The sequence below is a fragment of the Mustela nigripes genome, chromosome 6 (assembly GCF_022355385.1).
Source record: "Mustela nigripes isolate SB6536 chromosome 6, MUSNIG.SB6536, whole genome shotgun sequence".
Taxonomy (NCBI): Eukaryota; Metazoa; Chordata; class Mammalia; order Carnivora; family Mustelidae; genus Mustela; species Mustela nigripes.
In genome coordinates, this window is record NC_081562.1 from 105,636,249 (window position 1) to 105,654,870 (window position 18,622).

Below are 18,622 nucleotides of genomic sequence, written 5' to 3' on the forward strand. Positions count from 1 at the left end.
ATATCCCTGTAGATTTTATATGTATCATATATAGCCTAAAGAAAATTGTGGATATTTAGTCATTGGAACATTACCCACTTTTTTTCAGGCAGTATACCAACCAATTCAAACATTACATGTTCTCTATAATGTAGGATTTTTTAAAAATCAGGACACACTTAGCTGTTGATTATGCTGCAAGATAGAGAAATGAGTACCATGATACCAAGACACTTCTAACAAGTGTTATAGCAAACAGACTTGGAATGCAATGGAAGCTTTAAAAACAGGGAAGCTGGCCTCCACGGTAGCACAGTGTGGACAGCTGGTATGAACATGTTATCCATCTATGACTGGAAAAGGTTAACTAAACAGTGGGACAGTGACAAAGTGCAGGGATTAATTGCTTAAAGCATTCAATAATTCTTAAAACAGACAACTAAATAAATGGGGGTGTTCTTGAGTTTGAATTCTGAGAAACAACATAAGACTTTATTTTCCTTTGGAAATAGAGGCTTCCTTAAGAAGACACAATAAATGGTATAGCCCAAAAGTTTTTGAGTAGAAGAACAGCAGGTGTGCCTTATTTTGAAGGGACTATGTCTTTATAAGGGGAATTTGAAGAGTTTTTTTGTTTTTTTTTTAAGATTTTATTTATTTATTTGACAGAGATCACAAGTAGACAGAGAGGCAGGCAGAGAGAGAGGAGAAAGCAGGCTCCCCACTGAGCAGAGAGCCTGATGCGGGGCTCCATCCCAGGACGCTGGGATCACGACCTGAGCCGAAGGCAGAGGCTTTAACCCACTGAGCCACCCAGGCGCCCCTATAAGGGGAATTTGTATCCTGAAATTTTCTGTTCATATTATGCCATTAAACTTGAGGCAGAACAGACATACTATTATGAAATAGTAAAGACAAAATGAAAGAAAAGACCAGTATAAATCATTTTGTACACATCATCCCCAGATGTTACTGTGAACCCACCACTTAGCTTCATCTCTTGAGGCTCAGCCTAAGCTGTCTGTCCACCCCCCAACTCCAACAGAAATCAGTGGGTTTAAGAACATAATGCACTAGGGATTTTGATAGGATTTGAATAATCCCCAACAAAACTCCCCTGGCTGCCATCTATTTTTTAAAGGCAGAGATTTAGAAAGCAGAATATCCTAAGTTCACCTATCTGTCTTGTGATGGCCCTTACCATAAAGAAAGGAGGAAATTTACCTATGAATGCATTATGAGGTGTTTAAACCTTTTCTCAAACAATCTGTTGGGTAGACCAGAAGTCCTCTCTGTGTTAGATTTCTAAATCCAGTAATGGTCAATATTGTTAGTTTCTACAATATCAGAATTTAAGAGTTTAAAAAAACTGGTCATTTTCACTATAGAATTAGAATATTTTCTATGTACTTTTGAATTACAAACAGTAAATGTAAATCCTAAATGAAAACTCAGTCTTGGCAAAGGGGGGGGGGAGGCGGTTGGAGATACCTGTAATACCTTACTGTTGGTCTTTTAAATTAGTTCCTCTGGGGACGCCTGGGTGGCTCATTGGTTGGGCAGCTGCCTTCTGCTCAGGTCATGATCCCAGCACCCTGGGATCGAGTCCCACATCGGGCTCCTTGCTCAGCAGGGAGCCTGCTTCTCCCTCTGCCTCTGCCTGCCTCTCTGTCTGCTTGTGCTCACATACACTCTCTCCCTCTATCTCTGACAAGTAAATAAATAAAATCTTTAAAAAAATAAAATAAAATAAAAAAATAAATTAGTTCCTCTGTAAAGTAATGGATCTCAAATTATCTGGACTGCTGCTTAAAAGTTATAGATGCCCATCCTCTGAAATTCAAATATAGTAGGTCAGCAGTAGAGCACAGACTTCCATTTTTAATAATTTATTTTATATTTGAGAACCACTGTAAGGTAATTCTGATATGTTACTGTAAGTTATACTACTTTCTATAGCTATTGACCTGATCATTCTTGAGCTCTTCTTGGGTAGGTAAATCTGCTTCCCTCTCATAGCTGTTTCCCTCAGCAGACACTTTGGATTGGTTTTCCTGTGCTAAGAATTTTCTATCCATTTTCTCATTATGTTATCATTTGCCATAACATAAATCTTACTGTATCAACAAAGGTTGGGTTTGTTTCTGTTTTTTCTTCTCTTGATATTTGAGAATGATTTTCCTAAAGTAGAAGGGAACTGAGGTTTTTGTTCTGTCATCTTGAAATAGAAATCCAACATTTTAGTTAGAAGTCTATTGGAGTTTTTAAAATTTTGGCCAGGTGTGTCCATTGACAGATGAATGGAGAAAGAAGATACAGTATGCGGCTACAGTGGAATACTACTCAGCTATCAAAAGGAATGAAATCGTGCCAGTTTCAGTGATGTGGATGGAACTAGAGGGTATTATGCTAAGTGAAATAAGCTAATCAGAGAAAAACAATTACGTGTGTTTTCACTCATATGTGGAATTTAAGAAACAAAACAGGATTATAGGAGAAGAGAGGAAAAAGTAAAACACATTGAAACCAGAAAGGGAGACAAACCATACTAAACAAACTAAGGGTTGCTGGAGGGAAGGGGAGTGAGGAGATGGGGTGGCTAGGTGATGGATATTAAGGAGGGCACATGATGTAATGAGCACTGAATATTATGTAAGACTGGTGAATCACTGATCTCTACCTTTGCAACTAGTAATATATTACATGTTAATTAATTGAATTTAAATTTAAAAAATTTTTAAAAATAAATAAAATAAAATATATTTTGACCAGGAGGGCAAAAGAGACGTCATAGCAGTTTAGGGGAAAGTAAGGCCTATGGAGGCTTTTTTTTTCTTTTAAGAATAAAATAATTGTAGCATGGAGAGGGCCTGAACAATCAGGCATTTTAGATCAAATAAAACACGTTTTTGCTTTTTATGAGTTCTGTCTGGAAATAGCTAGGCATTAGGTAGAATCAGAAATCACTTCTATACTGAACCAGAGATAGAGACAACTTACTCTAATTAACTGTGGCTATATAGAAAACAGTCTGAGGCTCTTACCCAAATGATATTACTTTCCTTTCTGATATGATGTTTCATTATAAATTATAGTTCCCTGCATAATACATTGAAGGGACTTTTAGAGTCCATATATTTGGGTGTCACAAAAAATACTTGATCATTAGAATGATGAACACATCGTCTAATTAGAACCCTTAATTAGAATGCATAGATGCATTTTATATACAATTTGGTAGTTGACTATAGTTCTATATTTTTTTAAAGGTAGGTATTGTGTACCATTATTTTACAAATTAATATGGATCCTATAAAATTTTAGTGGATCTTACTTTAATCAATAAGTAAAGTGACACATCAATAAGTAGATATTATCTTAACAAAGTAATCCTTTCTTTATGGCTTCTTTTTTTTTTTTTTTTTTTTTTAATGTATTCTGAGGATGCCCGGGTGACTCAGTCAGTTAAGTGTCCAACTCTTAATTTCAGCTGAGATCAAGATCCGAACCAGGGTTGTGAGATAGAGCCCCAGGTGAAGCTCTCTACTGGGCATGGAGCCTGCTTAAGATTCTCTCTCACTCTCTTCTTCTGTACCTCCTCCTCCTTCTTTCTCTCCCTCTCTTAAAAAAAAAAAAAAAAATGTATTCGCAGTGTCTGGGTGGCTCAGTTGGTTAAGCATCTGCCTTAGGCTCAGGAGTCCTAGAGTCCCAGGATCGAGCCCCACATCGTGCTTTGTACTCATCGGGGAGCCTACTTCTCCCCTCTCTCTTTGCCCCTCCCCACTCATGCCCTCTCTCTCTCACGCTCACTCTCTCTCTCTTAAATAAGTGGGTAAAATCTTTTTAAGCAATGTATTCTGAGACTAATTCTGATCCTTAATTTCTCTTCTAATTTTTAGATTCCAGTTATATTGTCTATTTTACTGTAGACTTTTTACTGTAGACTTTTCATGTATTTTACTTCATGTATGCAAAATACTAAGGAGATGTAAAACATTCTATTAAAACTCATTTAGGATTTATATTTTCCTGCTTAGACAAAAATAGCACGGTAAACTGCATATAGATTTGTGTCTCTTTCATGTAATAGCCCAAACTGTGGTATTATAACTTCACTCCATGGAGTTTTCAGGAGTTCAGAGTCATGAGTTCGAGCCCTGTGTTGAGTATGGAGAAAACTAAAAAATATTTTTTTAAAATTTTTAAAAAATAGAGTATCTGTAATTAGTGTGTAGTAACTGATGCCTTTCCTGTTTATTAGGCCAGTTATTGAATATGAGTTGGATAAATTTCTTATGTGTTTGACAAACTAAAATTAACTTTCCCCCTCTGAAAAATCATTAAGTTATTAAATTGCAGAGTAGCTTGAGTCAAAAGCCTCTCATTCAGAAATCTTAAGTGATTTGGCTTTATGCAAAAGTGTCTTCTTCCTTAGAAATCATACCATGCTTTCCTTCTACAATCCTATTCAGTTTTTATGTAGATGTTTCTTACTAGAGTCAGAAAGGGATCCTGTTTTCTGTAGGGCAGTATGCACCTTTAATGTATTAGGACTTCCTCAAGAAAGTTTCATCTTTAAAAGATCAGCATAAAGAAAAGTGAACATAGCAGTCTTGTGCAAAGAATTATTTGCTTTCTGTTATCCCATAATTGTGTAATTATTGAGGAAAATTTGTTTATTTGATTATTGAAGGGTCTATCTTGTTGCATATAGGATAGGTAATGCTATAATTAGTCATTCATCATTTTCTTTTCTCTAATGTTTGGGTAAATGGGCTTTCCTACCATTGGTTCAGAGACAGTTGACCAAAAAGTATTTTTAGTTCTGGACTAGTTTAGTTTTGAACAGTTGGCTCTAATTTACGTGTGTGTGTGTGTGTGTGTGTGTGTGTGTGGAGGATATAGCGTATATGAGGATAGATAAGTAGATATATCTAAATGGAGGATATACTGTAATTAAGACATGGTCTCTATACTCAGGAAACTTACATCCTACTTGAATAGTCAGGATTTAAATATGTGCAAAATTCCCCTTTTTAAAAAAAATATTTATTTATTTTAGAGAGAGAGATCTCGATTGAGGAGAGGGAGAGGGAGAGAATCCGCAAGTAGAACCCCTGATGAGCAGGGAGCCCAACTTGGGGCTCAATCCCAGGACCCTGATCATGACTGAGCCAAAATCAAGAGTCAGATGCTTAGCTGAATGAGCCACCCAGGTACCCCTCAGAATTCCCTTTTTTAAAAATCCTCCTCAGGGATGCCTGGGTGGCTCAGTCTGTTAAGCGTCTGCCTTCAGCTTGGTTCATGATCCCAGGGTCCTGGGATGGAGTCCCGGATGAGGCTCCTTCCTCAGCAGGGAGCCTGCTTCTCCCTCTGCCTGCCACACCCCTGTTGGTGCGTGCGCAGGCATGGGCGCTTGCTTGCTCTGACAAAATTGTTTATAAATAAATAAGTAAATAATCCTCCTCAGCTTACCAGTAATGTCTCTTCCAAAATCATATATATGGTATAGGTGATAAAGTTCTTTGTGATTAGACAAGTGAAAGATGTCAGAAATAAAGAAGCTTGAAAAAATTTTATTGAGAAGGTGCATGTAGACTTTAAAAGAAGGCAAGGTATTCAAAGACAGACCCATTAAATTGAGGTGATGCTGCTTTAGTCTCTAGCCTAAAAAGAAAAAGTTGTCTGTTTGTATTAGACTAATCAAGAATTTATGGAAATCTGTGCTTGGGTGAGTTTTGCATTACAACCTCACTTTCTCTTTAGGGAAGCTTGGTACTGTACTTAAATACCAGATCCCTGCTGCTTTCTTAATCTTGAGCACTGTAAGCAAGATCTAGATCTAAACATTCCACAGTCATGAATATGGAGTGAAAATCTCCCCTGAAATTGGTTTTATAAAAGTGTCTTTAAACAAGCAAAACTCTGGAACATTGGACCACATAATGCATCATTTGTAAAACTATGATTATTCATAGGGTTGAAGTGTAGTTTTTGAAAGCTTTTTGCTTATTGTCAGCTAGTCAGTCCAATGAAGGATGAAACTGACAGCTGACTCTTTGTATATAACTTGGGAGTAAAGAGTAGAAAGAATGTCCAGACTTTATTGGGACCTTATCTACAGTCAGGGAAGCTAATTTTACTTAAAATATTCATGGAAAAGGAGCTGAATTCCATTGTTTCTTAAAAGTAAACCATTTTGTTTTTGCATGAGGTTCTTTATTTTAGACTTATCTCCAGATTGCTTTATTCTGTTGTTAGTACTTAAGTGTTATTATCTCATATAGCTCGAGAGAAAATTGGACAAGCTTTTTTATAATCAAATACTTACATCAAGTTTAACCAAATATTAGAACTCCAATAAATATCACCCTCACTTTCTTAAAGAGATATTCAGTATCACTGTAAATGATATTTAATGCCAAAAGAAAACAAACTGCAGAAATTCCAAGTTATGCACAGTCTAGCAGCACTGAAGCCCTGAAGCCATGTTTCTGTATTATACTCTTTTTTAAAAAAGATTATATTTATTTATTTAACACAGAGAGAGAGAGAGAGAGATACAAGTAGGCCCAGAGTTAGTCAGAAGAGAGGTGGAAAGCAGGCTCCCCACTAAGCAGAGAGCCTGGTGTGGGGCTCGATCCCAGGTCCCTGAGATCATGACCTGAGCCGAAAGCAGAGGCTTACCCCACTGAGCCACCCAGGCACCCCTCTATATTATACTTTTGAACTAGACTTAATAAGGGAGAGCATCGGGACCCCAAGGAGGCCAGTGTCATTCAATAAGTCCTGTCAGTACTTCTACCTCAGACCTTTCCTCATCTCAGTTCATCCTAATCTTGGCTCTTCCCACCACCACTTCCTTGTCCAACTATAACTATAAATAAAAGGCATAGTTTTTAGGGATGTAATTTTCTGTTTTAGAAAACAGTAATAAAGGAAAAGAGTTTGAAAGAAGGAAACTAATTAGGAAAAATACTTACAGTGTATGTTTTACTTAAAGATCACTTAAATTTGGAAGAATAAAAATACATTGTATTTTAAGACATTATGCTAAGTGAAATAAGCCAGATACAAAAGGACAAATACTATATGGTTCTACTTATAAGGAAACTAGGGTAGTTAAAAATTCATAGAGATGGGAGGTAGAATAGTGGTTGCCCTGGACCGGGAGTCGAGGGAAAGGCGAATTAGTGTTTTATGGGTACATAGTTTTAGCTGGAGAAAACAAACAACTTCTAGAAAAGGATCATGATTTTGTTGGTTGCACAACATTGTCAGTATATAGTGCTACAGAATCATATGTTAAAAAGTGATTAAAATGGTAAATTTGATGTTACGTATATTTTACTATAATAAAAAGATGCATTGTACTTATTGTTGTCATGTTAGCTGTGTAATATTCCTCATTCGCAAAATGTTTATGATTTTGAAAATTATTTGATTATATTATTGTTACAATAAAATATATACACGTTAAGGGTATAATGTGGTGAGTTTTGACAAGTGTAGACACCGTGTTACACCCACCATAGTCAAACTATAATACATTTCCAAAAGGTTCTCTTGCTTCTCTGACCAGCCTTTCTGAAGCCTCTGCTCCAGTCCCTGGCAACCACTGATTTGCTTTCTGTCTCTTTGTGGATTAGGTTGCAATTTTTTTTTTTTTTTAAACAGATGGAAAAGATACAAGCTTCTGTTTTTTCTAACAAATATAGCTACAGACATCAACTTTGCCAGTCTGAGAAGTAGGCAGAAACTTTATAACAGAAGTATCAATATCATAGTAGACCTATATCCTCCAAATGTGTCACAGTCTGCCGGTTTGGGAATACCAAAACGTTCATAGTTCAGAAAAAATGAGGAGAAAAAATGAACACAGGTTTTCCATGCAAAATTTTGTTTAATCAGCTTCACTTACTGAGCGGTAACTACCAACAGTTACTGATTTTATTGTGTTAACTTTGATTCTTTTCAAGGACTTCTGAAAAATAAATCAGCCCATATTGGGATAACTTCTTTGCCCCTTCTTATGTCAGTGTTTATCTTAATATAAATCACTTTTCTTCCCTGATTTCAGGAGATAGAGAGACATTAAACAAGAGAAGATGGAGAAGATTCCAAATTATTCTGGGCAAAGGCCTTGCTACAGGAAGGTTATATGAGGCAGGACCCCAGCATGCCTTATTGGATCAAATGCCCTGAGATAGTCTGTATTTGGTAACATTTGAAAGTCATTTTCCAAGGGTGCCTGGGTGGCTCAGTGAGTTAAGTATCTGACTCTTGGTTTCTGCTCATGTCATGATCTCAGGTCCTGAGATCAGATAGAGCTTCATGCCTGTTCCTCCCCAAGCTTGCGTGCACAGGCTCGCGCTCACTGTCTCATAAATAAATAAAATCTTTAAAGAAAAAAAAAAGTTACTTTCCAGCATCAAAACATAAATGTGATGTATTTTATATTTCATATTCATTGAAATATATAGCAATTTATCATAGTCCCACCTTTGGGACTACTTTCCAGTATCAAAACATAAATGTGATATATTTTATATTTCATATTCATTGAAAGATATAGCAATTTATCATAGTCCCACCTTTGACTTTTGAATCCGCAATTCAGATAGCATCATTTTATTCTTCATTCCTTAAAAATAATTTTTGTAATGTAAGTTTTATTCATAATACATCTCCAGCAGTAACATCCTGACCTTCTGCTTTGAGAATCATTCATTCTCCCCTCTTTGCCTCTAAATCAGTCCTTTCTAAACCCTTGCTTTACTTTCCTAGAACTTTTGATGCTACCATATTATCAGAATCAAATCATTCTTAATTCAACATTTTGAGTAACCCCTACTTGTCAAGTTTGGGTCAGAATCCTCGAGGATTTCATAATCTTAAGTGTATTCCTTACTATTATTCCACACCATCTCTACTCTGATCCAAAGCCACCTTTTCAGTTTCTCTTTGCCCATGGAGACCCTTGAATCCAGCTATGCAGTGTATCTTCACACATGCCTGTGCTTTTACACTTGCCACTTTCTCTTTCTCACTATCTCTGTCAAAATAGGTCCTTCTCGGGACGCCTGGGTGGCTCAGTTGGTTAAGCCGCTGCCTTCGGCTCAGGTCATGATCTCAGGGTCCTGGGATCGAGTCCCGCATCGGGCTCTCTGCTCAGTGGGGAGCCTGGTTCCCTCTCTCCCTCCCTCTCTCTCTCTCCCTGCCTCTCCATCTTCTTGTGATCTCTCTCTGTAAAAAAAAAAAAAAAAAAATTAAAAAAAAAAAAAAAAAAAAAAAAAAAAAAAGAATGATATAGACCCAGGGTATCTGGGTGGCTCAGTTGCTAAAGCACCTGCCTTGGACCCAGGTCATGATCCCAGGGTCATGGGATGGAGCCCTGCATGGGGTCCTTGCTCAGCAAGAAGTCTGCTTCTCCCTTTCCTTCTGCCTGCCACGCCCCCTGCTTGTGCACTCTCACTCTCTCTCTCTCTCTCTCTCTCTGTGTCAAATAAATAAATATTTAAAAAATGGTATAGACCCATGATAAAAGGATGGTAGTGACTGTGATAATTATAGATACAAAGCCCAAGGCTCATTAAAAACTGTTAGAAATGAAGAACAGACAATGTGAATGTTGGTTATGGAGAGCAAAGAAGTCAGATTACTTACATGTTAGCCTGTGGATCTAGGAATATAGTGATTTAATTAACATGGAAAAAAATTATGGTAGATGAAAAGTTTTATTTAGTGTTGGCATTCTACATTAAAGATATTTTTGGGTACCTAAAACAGAGATAATAAGACCAAGGCTTGAAAGATCAGACGTTTCAGTCAGGAATGCCCAAGTAGGCTCACCCACAGGCTGGTTTTCACTGAGCTTAATTAAGGTAGTGTGTCTGCCATACTCTCTGAGACCTCTCTGTAAGTGAAGTTAGAGAAAATAATATTCAAAAGGATTTCTCCAGGAAATGAGGTGGAAGAGATATCCCGGTAGTTTATGAGTCACTCTGGATAGTTAAATGGTTAAATAACAAGTAAAGGAGGCATCAGAATCAAGGAAGCATCAATAAGAGAATCTAGATTTCAGGTTTATTTTAAATTGAAGTTGATTAAACTATGCTTACATGTCCATGACAATAATATATCTAAAGCAACTGACTTTATTCTTACTTTTATCTGAGCTTTCATGATGTTTTCAGGATTATGTAATTTGTGAAACATGATTGTGTAATCATTGAATTTGAAATACCCAGTTGGAGGAAGAAGGGAAAATAAATCTTGATGGTATCCCTTCATTCTCACCCCTTTTCTGTCTGTCATTTCAGTGAAAAACACTCACATAAGGATGCCTGGGTGGCTCAGTCAGTTAAGCGTCTACCTTCTGCGTAGGTCATGATCTCAGGGTCTTAGGATCAAGCCCTGCCTCGGGCTCCCTGCTCAGCAGAGAGATTGCTTCTCCCTCTGCCTCTGCCTGCTGCTCTCCCTGCTTGTGCTTTCTCTCCCTCTCAAGTAAATAAATAAATAAAATTTTTAAACACACACACAAACACACACACACACACACACACACACACACACACACACACACATATTTAGGACTCACTCTTAAATTGTTAACCACCATCAATCCAACACTGATCAAATTTCTTTTTTACTAGTGATAGCAGACTAATGTTGTGTTGTCCTCAAAGACTCGGGCATTATGGAAAAGATTTTGAGCTCCATTTGCCTTGGATGTTTGCTTCCTATTTCTAAAGGTTCTCAGAAGGGAGATGGGGACAAAGGAGGTGGTCTTACTATTTCTTAAAGCTCAAATGACACAGTAGAATACTTTTAGAGACATCTTGATTCTATTAGAATTTTCAGGTCAAAGGGCAGGTTCAACTGTTATGTAGTTTAAAGCACCAGGGATGGATTGAAAAGACCTCTTTAATGACTTAAAGTTGGATTTCTGCTACTACCTACTCATTATGCAAGTAATATGGCATGTTAGTCAAGCAGTAGGGGGCCACTAATCACTTTGAAAGGTTCTGTGTATACATTTTCTTTTTCTTTTTCATTTTTTTAGCTGAGGAAAAGACATTAACAGAACAAGGAGAGCAGTTGAGCATTGCAGTTCTTTATTTTGCTGTGGGCTTGTGGCATACATATATTACCTTTCATATTATACGTGCTTGTATTACTCCCTAGGGGCTCATGGGAAATGAAGTCAGAATGTGCTTCACTAGCAAGTCTTCCTTTTCTATAGATAGACTTTAGTTAGTAAAGCTCTTGAAGTCAGTTATTAATCCTTATCAAGGTTCATTTTCTTTAAAATAGCCATGTTAGAATAGGTGAGTTCCACATCTCAAGCAATTGACTCTGATTAAAAAGGAGCTATTTCTGGTATTCTTATTTTCTTCTTTTTGGTTTTCTGGATCTTCCAGTTTTTATTCCATGAATGCATATTACTTTTATCAGAAAATACCTTTCTTTTTTCAAAGAACCAATTTTATTAAGAGTTAAGTGCCTACTAAAATAATTTGCTTTTTTTTTTTCCACTCTGAATTCCATTCCCTCTGGAAAGCAGGGCATTCTTTAAAATTTTTTAGTTTTGACACTTCTGAGTGCTCTCTGTGAAACTTAACCACGTTAAGTTCAACTATACCATACAGTCTTTTCTATCAAATAGTATTGAGGGAACAACAGTTTTCTTATTCCCCAAAATTAAATGGCTCTTACTGTTTATTAGCTTTAATATTCTTGACGGTCTTTCAGATTTCTAAGAGATTGCTCTCCCTTATAATTGTCCATTTCAAATTTACCAAAATTGTAGGCAAGAGAACAATACTCTCTCTCTTTCAAAAACAAAAGAAAAACATAAAAGCTAATATATCCATAAAAAATACTGACATTTCCCCCAAGTTTATATGTTTATATGTGCAGTGTGTAATGAAAAATTTTATTCTCTTGACTATCAATTGACCTTTTTTTTTTTAAAAAAGATTTTATTTATTTATTTGACATACAGAGATCACAGGTAGGCAGAGAGGCAGGCAGACAGAGGAGGAAGCAGGCTCCCCGCTGAGCAGAGAGCCCGACTGGGGGGGGCTCGATGTGGGGCTCAGTGCGGGGCTAGATGCGGGGCTCAATCCCAGGACCCTGGGATCATGACCTGAGCCGAAGGCAGAGGCTTAACCCACTCAGCCACCCAGGGGCCCCTATCAATTGACCTTTTTAGGCATATACACACATAGAAATCACTATCAAGAGTATACTTTCAAAATGGAAAAGACAGTAGTGTGTTAAGTTAGAATATATTTAGAGGTTGAGAGCGATGGGTATGGGAGAGAAAGTGTGATTCTGTGCAGTTTGTAGTATTTATCAATGCTCAATAAAAAATAAATGACATAATAAAATTTCTATTTGGATTTTATATAAAAAGAACAAAAGACTTAAAATTATATATCTTAGTAAAATAGACATTATTCCAGTGGCTCAGAGTCTAGTACTACATCCTTTATTTTAAAAATTTAGAATCTGAATTGTCACCTGTTATATCATATTGCAGTATGGGAATATGACATTTTACCCCAGAGATTAACTGTACCACAGTAGCTGACCAAGCATATCATTTATAAAAGAATTTGGAATTCAGTTGAGATACTTCACCAACATAGAATAATTTTTACTATTTCACATTATGATACTTTCCTTAAGCACAGAATGGAACTCAGATCCCATCACCTTTGTATCTTCCATTTTGCAAAAGTGCTCCTTACTTCATCTGATTGGATAATTTATCTTTCATTCATCTTGTGTTATTTGCCTGCTGCTAAATGTGTAATTCTGTTAGTGCACAGAAATACTGCAGCACCCTTATTGAGAAAACACATTTCTCATTCCAGCTTTGTCAGTCTTTGAGCTTCCCCAAAGGGAATAGATGATGGCAATTAGCAGGAAATTGTGCATAGTGAGACCAACTTGAACTCCTTCACCTTTAAGCTCATTTCACCACTTAACATATTTTTTTCAAGTGGTCAGTGGGTATATATAGACTATTGTTATCCCTTTGCTTTTGACTAAAGCTTCATGGGATAAGCCATCTGCCATTTTTTAGAAGTATAGAGTTTAGGGACAGTGGAAAATTACAGTGGGGTCAGTGAGAATCTTCTTCCCTTCCAACAGCAGAGACTGGTTAAACAAATCTTCATTTCCATAATGTAAGCTGATCTGTCTCCTCCGTTTGTTGGTACTGCTTGTTCAGAGTTCTCCAGACCTACCCATCCAGAACACAGAAAATCCTTGTCAGAATATGCAAAAATAGTCTTCCAGTTTGTGGCTAAACTAAAACACTTCCAGATGACTGCTGTTGAGGCATAATTATCTTAACAAAAGACAGAAGCAAGGTTAAACTTGGGCAGTTCATTCTTAGATTCAGCATTTCCTCAGGTCAAAAGCTCAGGCCACTTAAATAGTTCCTGTAAATCAAATCTGCATTCTCACTGATGACTTAAATAATAGATGAGCTATTGAGGAATGCATTTTTGCCAAGGAGACTAACTGTTCACCAACTTCGTTCAGATCATTTTGTAAATATCTCGTGTTCACCCTCTTCTAAATCCCACCTTCTTTTCCTTCTGGATGTGAGCCAAAAAGTAGTTAGCTAAACCACAAGGAATCCTTAAGGTTCAAGTTATTGTTTCAAAGTCCACAAACGTTTGCCAAATAAAGCCACGACTGGAAACTGATTTGCATTGATGAGAGAAAGAGAATTATAGATGTTTAGAATGCTCCAAGAACAGATGGCTGATTTTCTAAATCCTATTTCCTAATGTTTACAATTTGTTACACACTCTATACATAAGAGTGTTTTCAGTTTCAGTAATGCCTCAATTTGCCTGGCAGGAACAGAATGCTTATGAAAAGAATGAATTAATTGGGTAAAATGTATGGGTGATAGTTTTAGTCTTAGTTCTAAAAATTCATTAATTTTGTTTACTTTCTGAGTCTAACTATAGGAACTCTTTAGTAAGATGTCAGGATAACACAATGATAAAGACATTTAGAGTCAGAGAAATCTGAGTGGGATTCCTAGCTGCACCATTTACTTCAAGTGTGAACTTGGGCAAGCTATATAGACTCTCTGAGCCTTGGTTTCATCACCCATAAAATGGGGGTGATTATAATAACTTCAGAGGATTGTTTTGAGTACAAATGAAAGTCTTGGAATTTTCTTTATTTTATAGGCAAGAAGCTCTTCTGGCTGCCATTAGTGAAAAAGATGCCAACATAGCCCTTTTGGAGCTTTCCTCCTCTAAGAAAAAGACCCAAGAGGAAGTGGCTGCACTGAAGCGGGAGAAGGATCGTCTGGTGCAGCAGCTCAAGCAGCAGGTAATAACGAAATACCAGGGAGAGCCCATGCTAGAGGGGCAGTAAGACCAGCTCTCACACCATTCTCTACCTTTGTCTTTGCCAGCTTATTAGACATCTGATCTTTGTATCTAGCTAGGTTTTGTTTTTTGGTTTTTGTTTTTCAAGGAGGAGAGGGACAGACAGGACAGACAGAATCCTAAGCACACCCACACAGAGGCCTTTGCGGGGCTTCTTGCTCTTGAAAGACCCGCGGATCCCCTTACCCAAGAATCCAACACTGCCACTGGATGCAATCAGCAAGAGGTTCTTTATTGTTACGCAGGCGCCTGCGGGTGGTCAGCGCGCCCCTGCGGGTGGTCAGCAGCTCCTGCTAGCTGAGCACACCCGGCTGGGGTGGTGCCGGGTTTTTATAGACAGGTACAAACAAGTTTTGGGTGGGGCGCAACTGATTGGTTGACAGTTAGAACTTTTGAAAAAGGCATACGTGGAGTTTGCTGATTGGCTCTAAGGACCCACGCGCGGGAAGAGAGAGGCGGGAAGGGGGAACAAGCTGATTGGTTCTGAGGGCCCGCGCGCGGGAGGAGAGAGGCGGGAAAGGGGAACAATAAGGGGGAAGGTAGGAATGCCATCATGGCGTCTCTATTATTTCTATAAGCCAAGCGGTTACAGAAGGGCAAAAGAGCGATTAATAAGCAATTAATAACCTAATTAATAACCTGGTCTATACCTAAAAGCCAGCGGTTTACAGAAAAGCAAACAAGCGGTTAGTTATCCTATCTATCTTCTAGGGGAGGAGTCTTTCACTCTCAACCGTGAGATCATGACCTGAGCCAAAATCAGGGGTCAGTCGCTTAACTGACTGAGCCACCCCAGGCATGCCTCTAGTTAGTTTCCATAAGCAGAGACTTTAATCTTCTTGACATATCTCTGGCTATATCTTGGAATTAGAGAGTGTTCTAGGTAAGAGCACTAGTTTAGAAGATGTTACAGGTCGGCTATGAGAGGGCTTTTTTTTTTTTTTTTTTTTTTTTAAGATTTTTTTTTTTTTTTTTACAGAGAGAAATCACAAGTAGGCAGAGAGGCAGGCAGAGAGAGAGAGAGAGGAGGAAGCAGGCTCCCCGCTGAGCAGAGAGCCCGATGCGGGACTCGATCCCAGGACCCTGAGATCATGACCTGAGCCGAAGGCAGCGGCTTAACCACTGAGCCACCCAGGCGCCCCTATGAGAGGGCTTTTTAACTTAGCTGGATGAAATTAGCAAAGTTCTGCCTACTTAAAATGAAAAAGGCTTATTAATTTTTTTACATGCACCCAAACTCCTACTAAAGAAGGCACTAAGTATAGGGTTTTTTGTTTGTTTGTTTTGTTTTGTTTTTAAAGATTTTATTTATTTATTTGACAGACAGAGATCACAGGTAGGCAGAGAGGCAGGCAGAGAGAGAGGAGGAAGCAGGCTCCCCGCTGAGCAGAGAGCCCAATGAGGGGCTCGATCCCACAACCCTGAGATCATGACCCAAGCCCGAAGGCAGAGGCTTTAATCCACTGAGCCACCAGGCACCCCTACTAAGTGTAGTTTTAATTTAAAAATTTCTAGCTACTCAGAGCTGAGTAAGCTTTGAAGATAAGAGTAAAGTTTTCTTTTTCCATTTTTTTTTCCAGCCTAATCTTTCCCTGAATTTCATGCTTAATGTTTATGTAAGACCTATGAAAATAAAAGCTAAACATTTCCCCTTTGTTAATGGTCTGACAACAGTATAAATGTACTTAATGGACACTTAAAGATGGTTAAAGTGATAAATTTGGTGTTATGTATACCTTATTACAAATTTAAAACTTGGGGGAAAAGATCTTTGAGAGTGAAGAGAAAGTAGAATTTTAAAATCTAAGCCTCTTTCTTTATGTTAATGCACCTCACTGGTCATTCCTTCACTATTTGCAGTGTCCACAAGTCCTGCCTTCTAGTATCATCTCCTTCATTCTTGGTCACGTTTTCTGTGCATTGTGTCTGCCTAGATTTGCTTTTCTACCTGAGGTAATAAGACTGGGAAAGAATTTTTCAAGTGAAGGAATTTCTTCTTTCCTATGCTGGGGGATCAGTCATCAATTGATAGCATTTTTAACATAATATTTAATGTTCAAATGAATAAAAATCAATATTTACACAATAAAGATATTTCTGTTTGTAGACCAGTACTTAAAACTGCTTTGAAATAGATTTTATATTTATTTATGGGACCAGCTTTGCTGAGAAAATACCAAAAGATGTCCCTTTTCTATAGGATAGATCAATAACCAGCAAAAAAATAACCCATTGCTCATTTATAAGCAGAGAATCTTTTCCAGTGTCCTAAAATACTTTGTCATAAGAAGAAGACATCATGCAGTATTTGGATACCTGTTAAGTAAAACAGGAAGAATGTGCTTAATATTAAAGACATCTGTCCAGTAGTTCAAAACTGAAATTTGGCTTATGAAAACTGATAATATGAGCCGAATAGTGGTTGCAGTGGCCTAAGAGGGTGGGGAAGGTGGGGAGGTGTTGGTCAAAGAGTACGAAGTTTCAGTTATGCAAGATGAGTAAGTTCTAGGGATCTAATACACATCATGGTGACTGTAGTTAATAATAACCTATGGAATATTTGAAATTTGCTAAGAAAGGTAACTTGAAGTAATAGAAATGTCAATTAGCTTTATTGTGATGGTGATTTTATGATGTATACATGTATTAAAACACATTGTACCTTAAATACATACATATATATAAATATATACAGTTTATATTTGTCAGTTATACTTTTAGGGGTGAGTGCTGATAAATGAAAAAGGAGGGTATTGTTGAGGAAAGGCGTTCACTTAGTTTGTGAGTGAGTTAACTATCAGTTCCCCTAAGTAGTTAGGTCTAACTGTATAGACATAAGATTTAAGTAGTTCTTGGTCCCTCTACTTTCAGACACTAAAACAGAATAAAATGTCTAGCAGACTAGAGTACTGTATCTTATTCTTAGTGGCTTTTGATTACTTCATTCTTAAGGCTACATGTTTTCAATAGGATATTCATTAATCCATGAACTTGCAATCTTAAAAAAAGAGCATCTTAATGTCTTTCCATCTCACTATATGCCCTGAATATTCTGTAGTGATGTGATCTATGTAAGAAAAAAGATAAATGTAGTTTTGGGGAGTCCTTCCTAACTGTTTTTCTGTCTGCTTTCCATGTAAAGTTTCACATTCCTGCCCTCTCAGAGTGTCTAGGATTCTGTGAGCAAGAAGGAACTGGTCTTGCCAAAGATATTTGATTCTTTAATTTTTCTAAGTGTGTGTACTAACTTTAAGACAAGGGAGAGGCCTTTTGGAAAGAGGATACGGCATCAATATTGTTTTAATTTAAAGCTTCTAGTCCTTGAATTGCTGGAATGTGCCTCAATCTAAAGGCCATTTCCTAACAAGGAAGCAGTCAGCATTGACCAGGCTTTCCAGTAAGTGGAGCTGCCACTGGCTGATGGGCTCTTGATATTTGTGTGCAGTTCCTATTGTCAGAAAGGGATTTACAGATTTGGGGGTCACCCTCTGAGATGGGCCCAATTTGCATACCCATCCCAGGGTAACTTCTCTCTTTGATTCATTCATGGCAAAGCAGCACTTGGAGAGGCTGCATCAGAGGAAGGGGCCAGAGCCAATGTAAGAAAGTAAAAAATAAAGGTTGTCTAACAAACTCCAGATGTGCTGTGGTGGGTGCCAACCAGTATGTTCGGATTTTAAGTCATGAAGAAGCCCCTGCTGTGATTGTCAAGCACCCACACTGGATTTAATGTAAACTCACATGGAACCCTGGAAAGCATTAACACAATCTGTTTAGCCACAGCAGCTGTCACAAGATGGCCTTTCTCTCAGCAGTATTTTCTTCTTTTCACCTCAAGAATTTTACAACCTCCCTATTATATTTGCTGTTACTGTGTAGTCTGGCTCTGCCCCTATGTGCTCTATACAGAATGCATCATGGGCAGATTGGGCTTCTCAAGACAAGCTGCATGGTTTGGTTTGGTTTGGTTCTTTCTCTGTTTTTTTAAAGGTCAGCGATAACAGAAGAGGAAAGGCTACAAACTTACACTGATTTGGTTCAAATCTAGATAATCTCATTTACATCTGTAATTGTAGAATCTTCTGGATTAGGGCGAAATGTCAGACAATATATTCCTTTATTCCAGCATTGTCTAGGCATGAGGGATATAAACAGACAATACTTGCCTTAAAGAAGCTCACAGTATAGTGCTTAAAATATTAGCTATTCCAAAC

General features: G+C 37.7%; 1 protein-coding gene across 13 annotated transcripts in view; it reads left to right on the plus strand.

The window, feature by feature from the left end:
* The window catches only part of ERC1 (ELKS/RAB6-interacting/CAST family member 1), a 552,388-nt gene that overhangs the window by 397,380 nt on the left and 136,386 nt on the right, over positions 1-18,622 (plus strand). For all 13 annotated transcript variants that reach the window (XM_059403881.1, XM_059403878.1, XM_059403884.1 and 10 more), the window contains one exon: positions 14,205-14,349. In XM_059403881.1, coding sequence (XP_059259864.1) covers positions 14,205-14,349 — 145 coding nt within the window. The remainder of the gene's footprint in view (positions 1-14,204; positions 14,350-18,622) is intronic.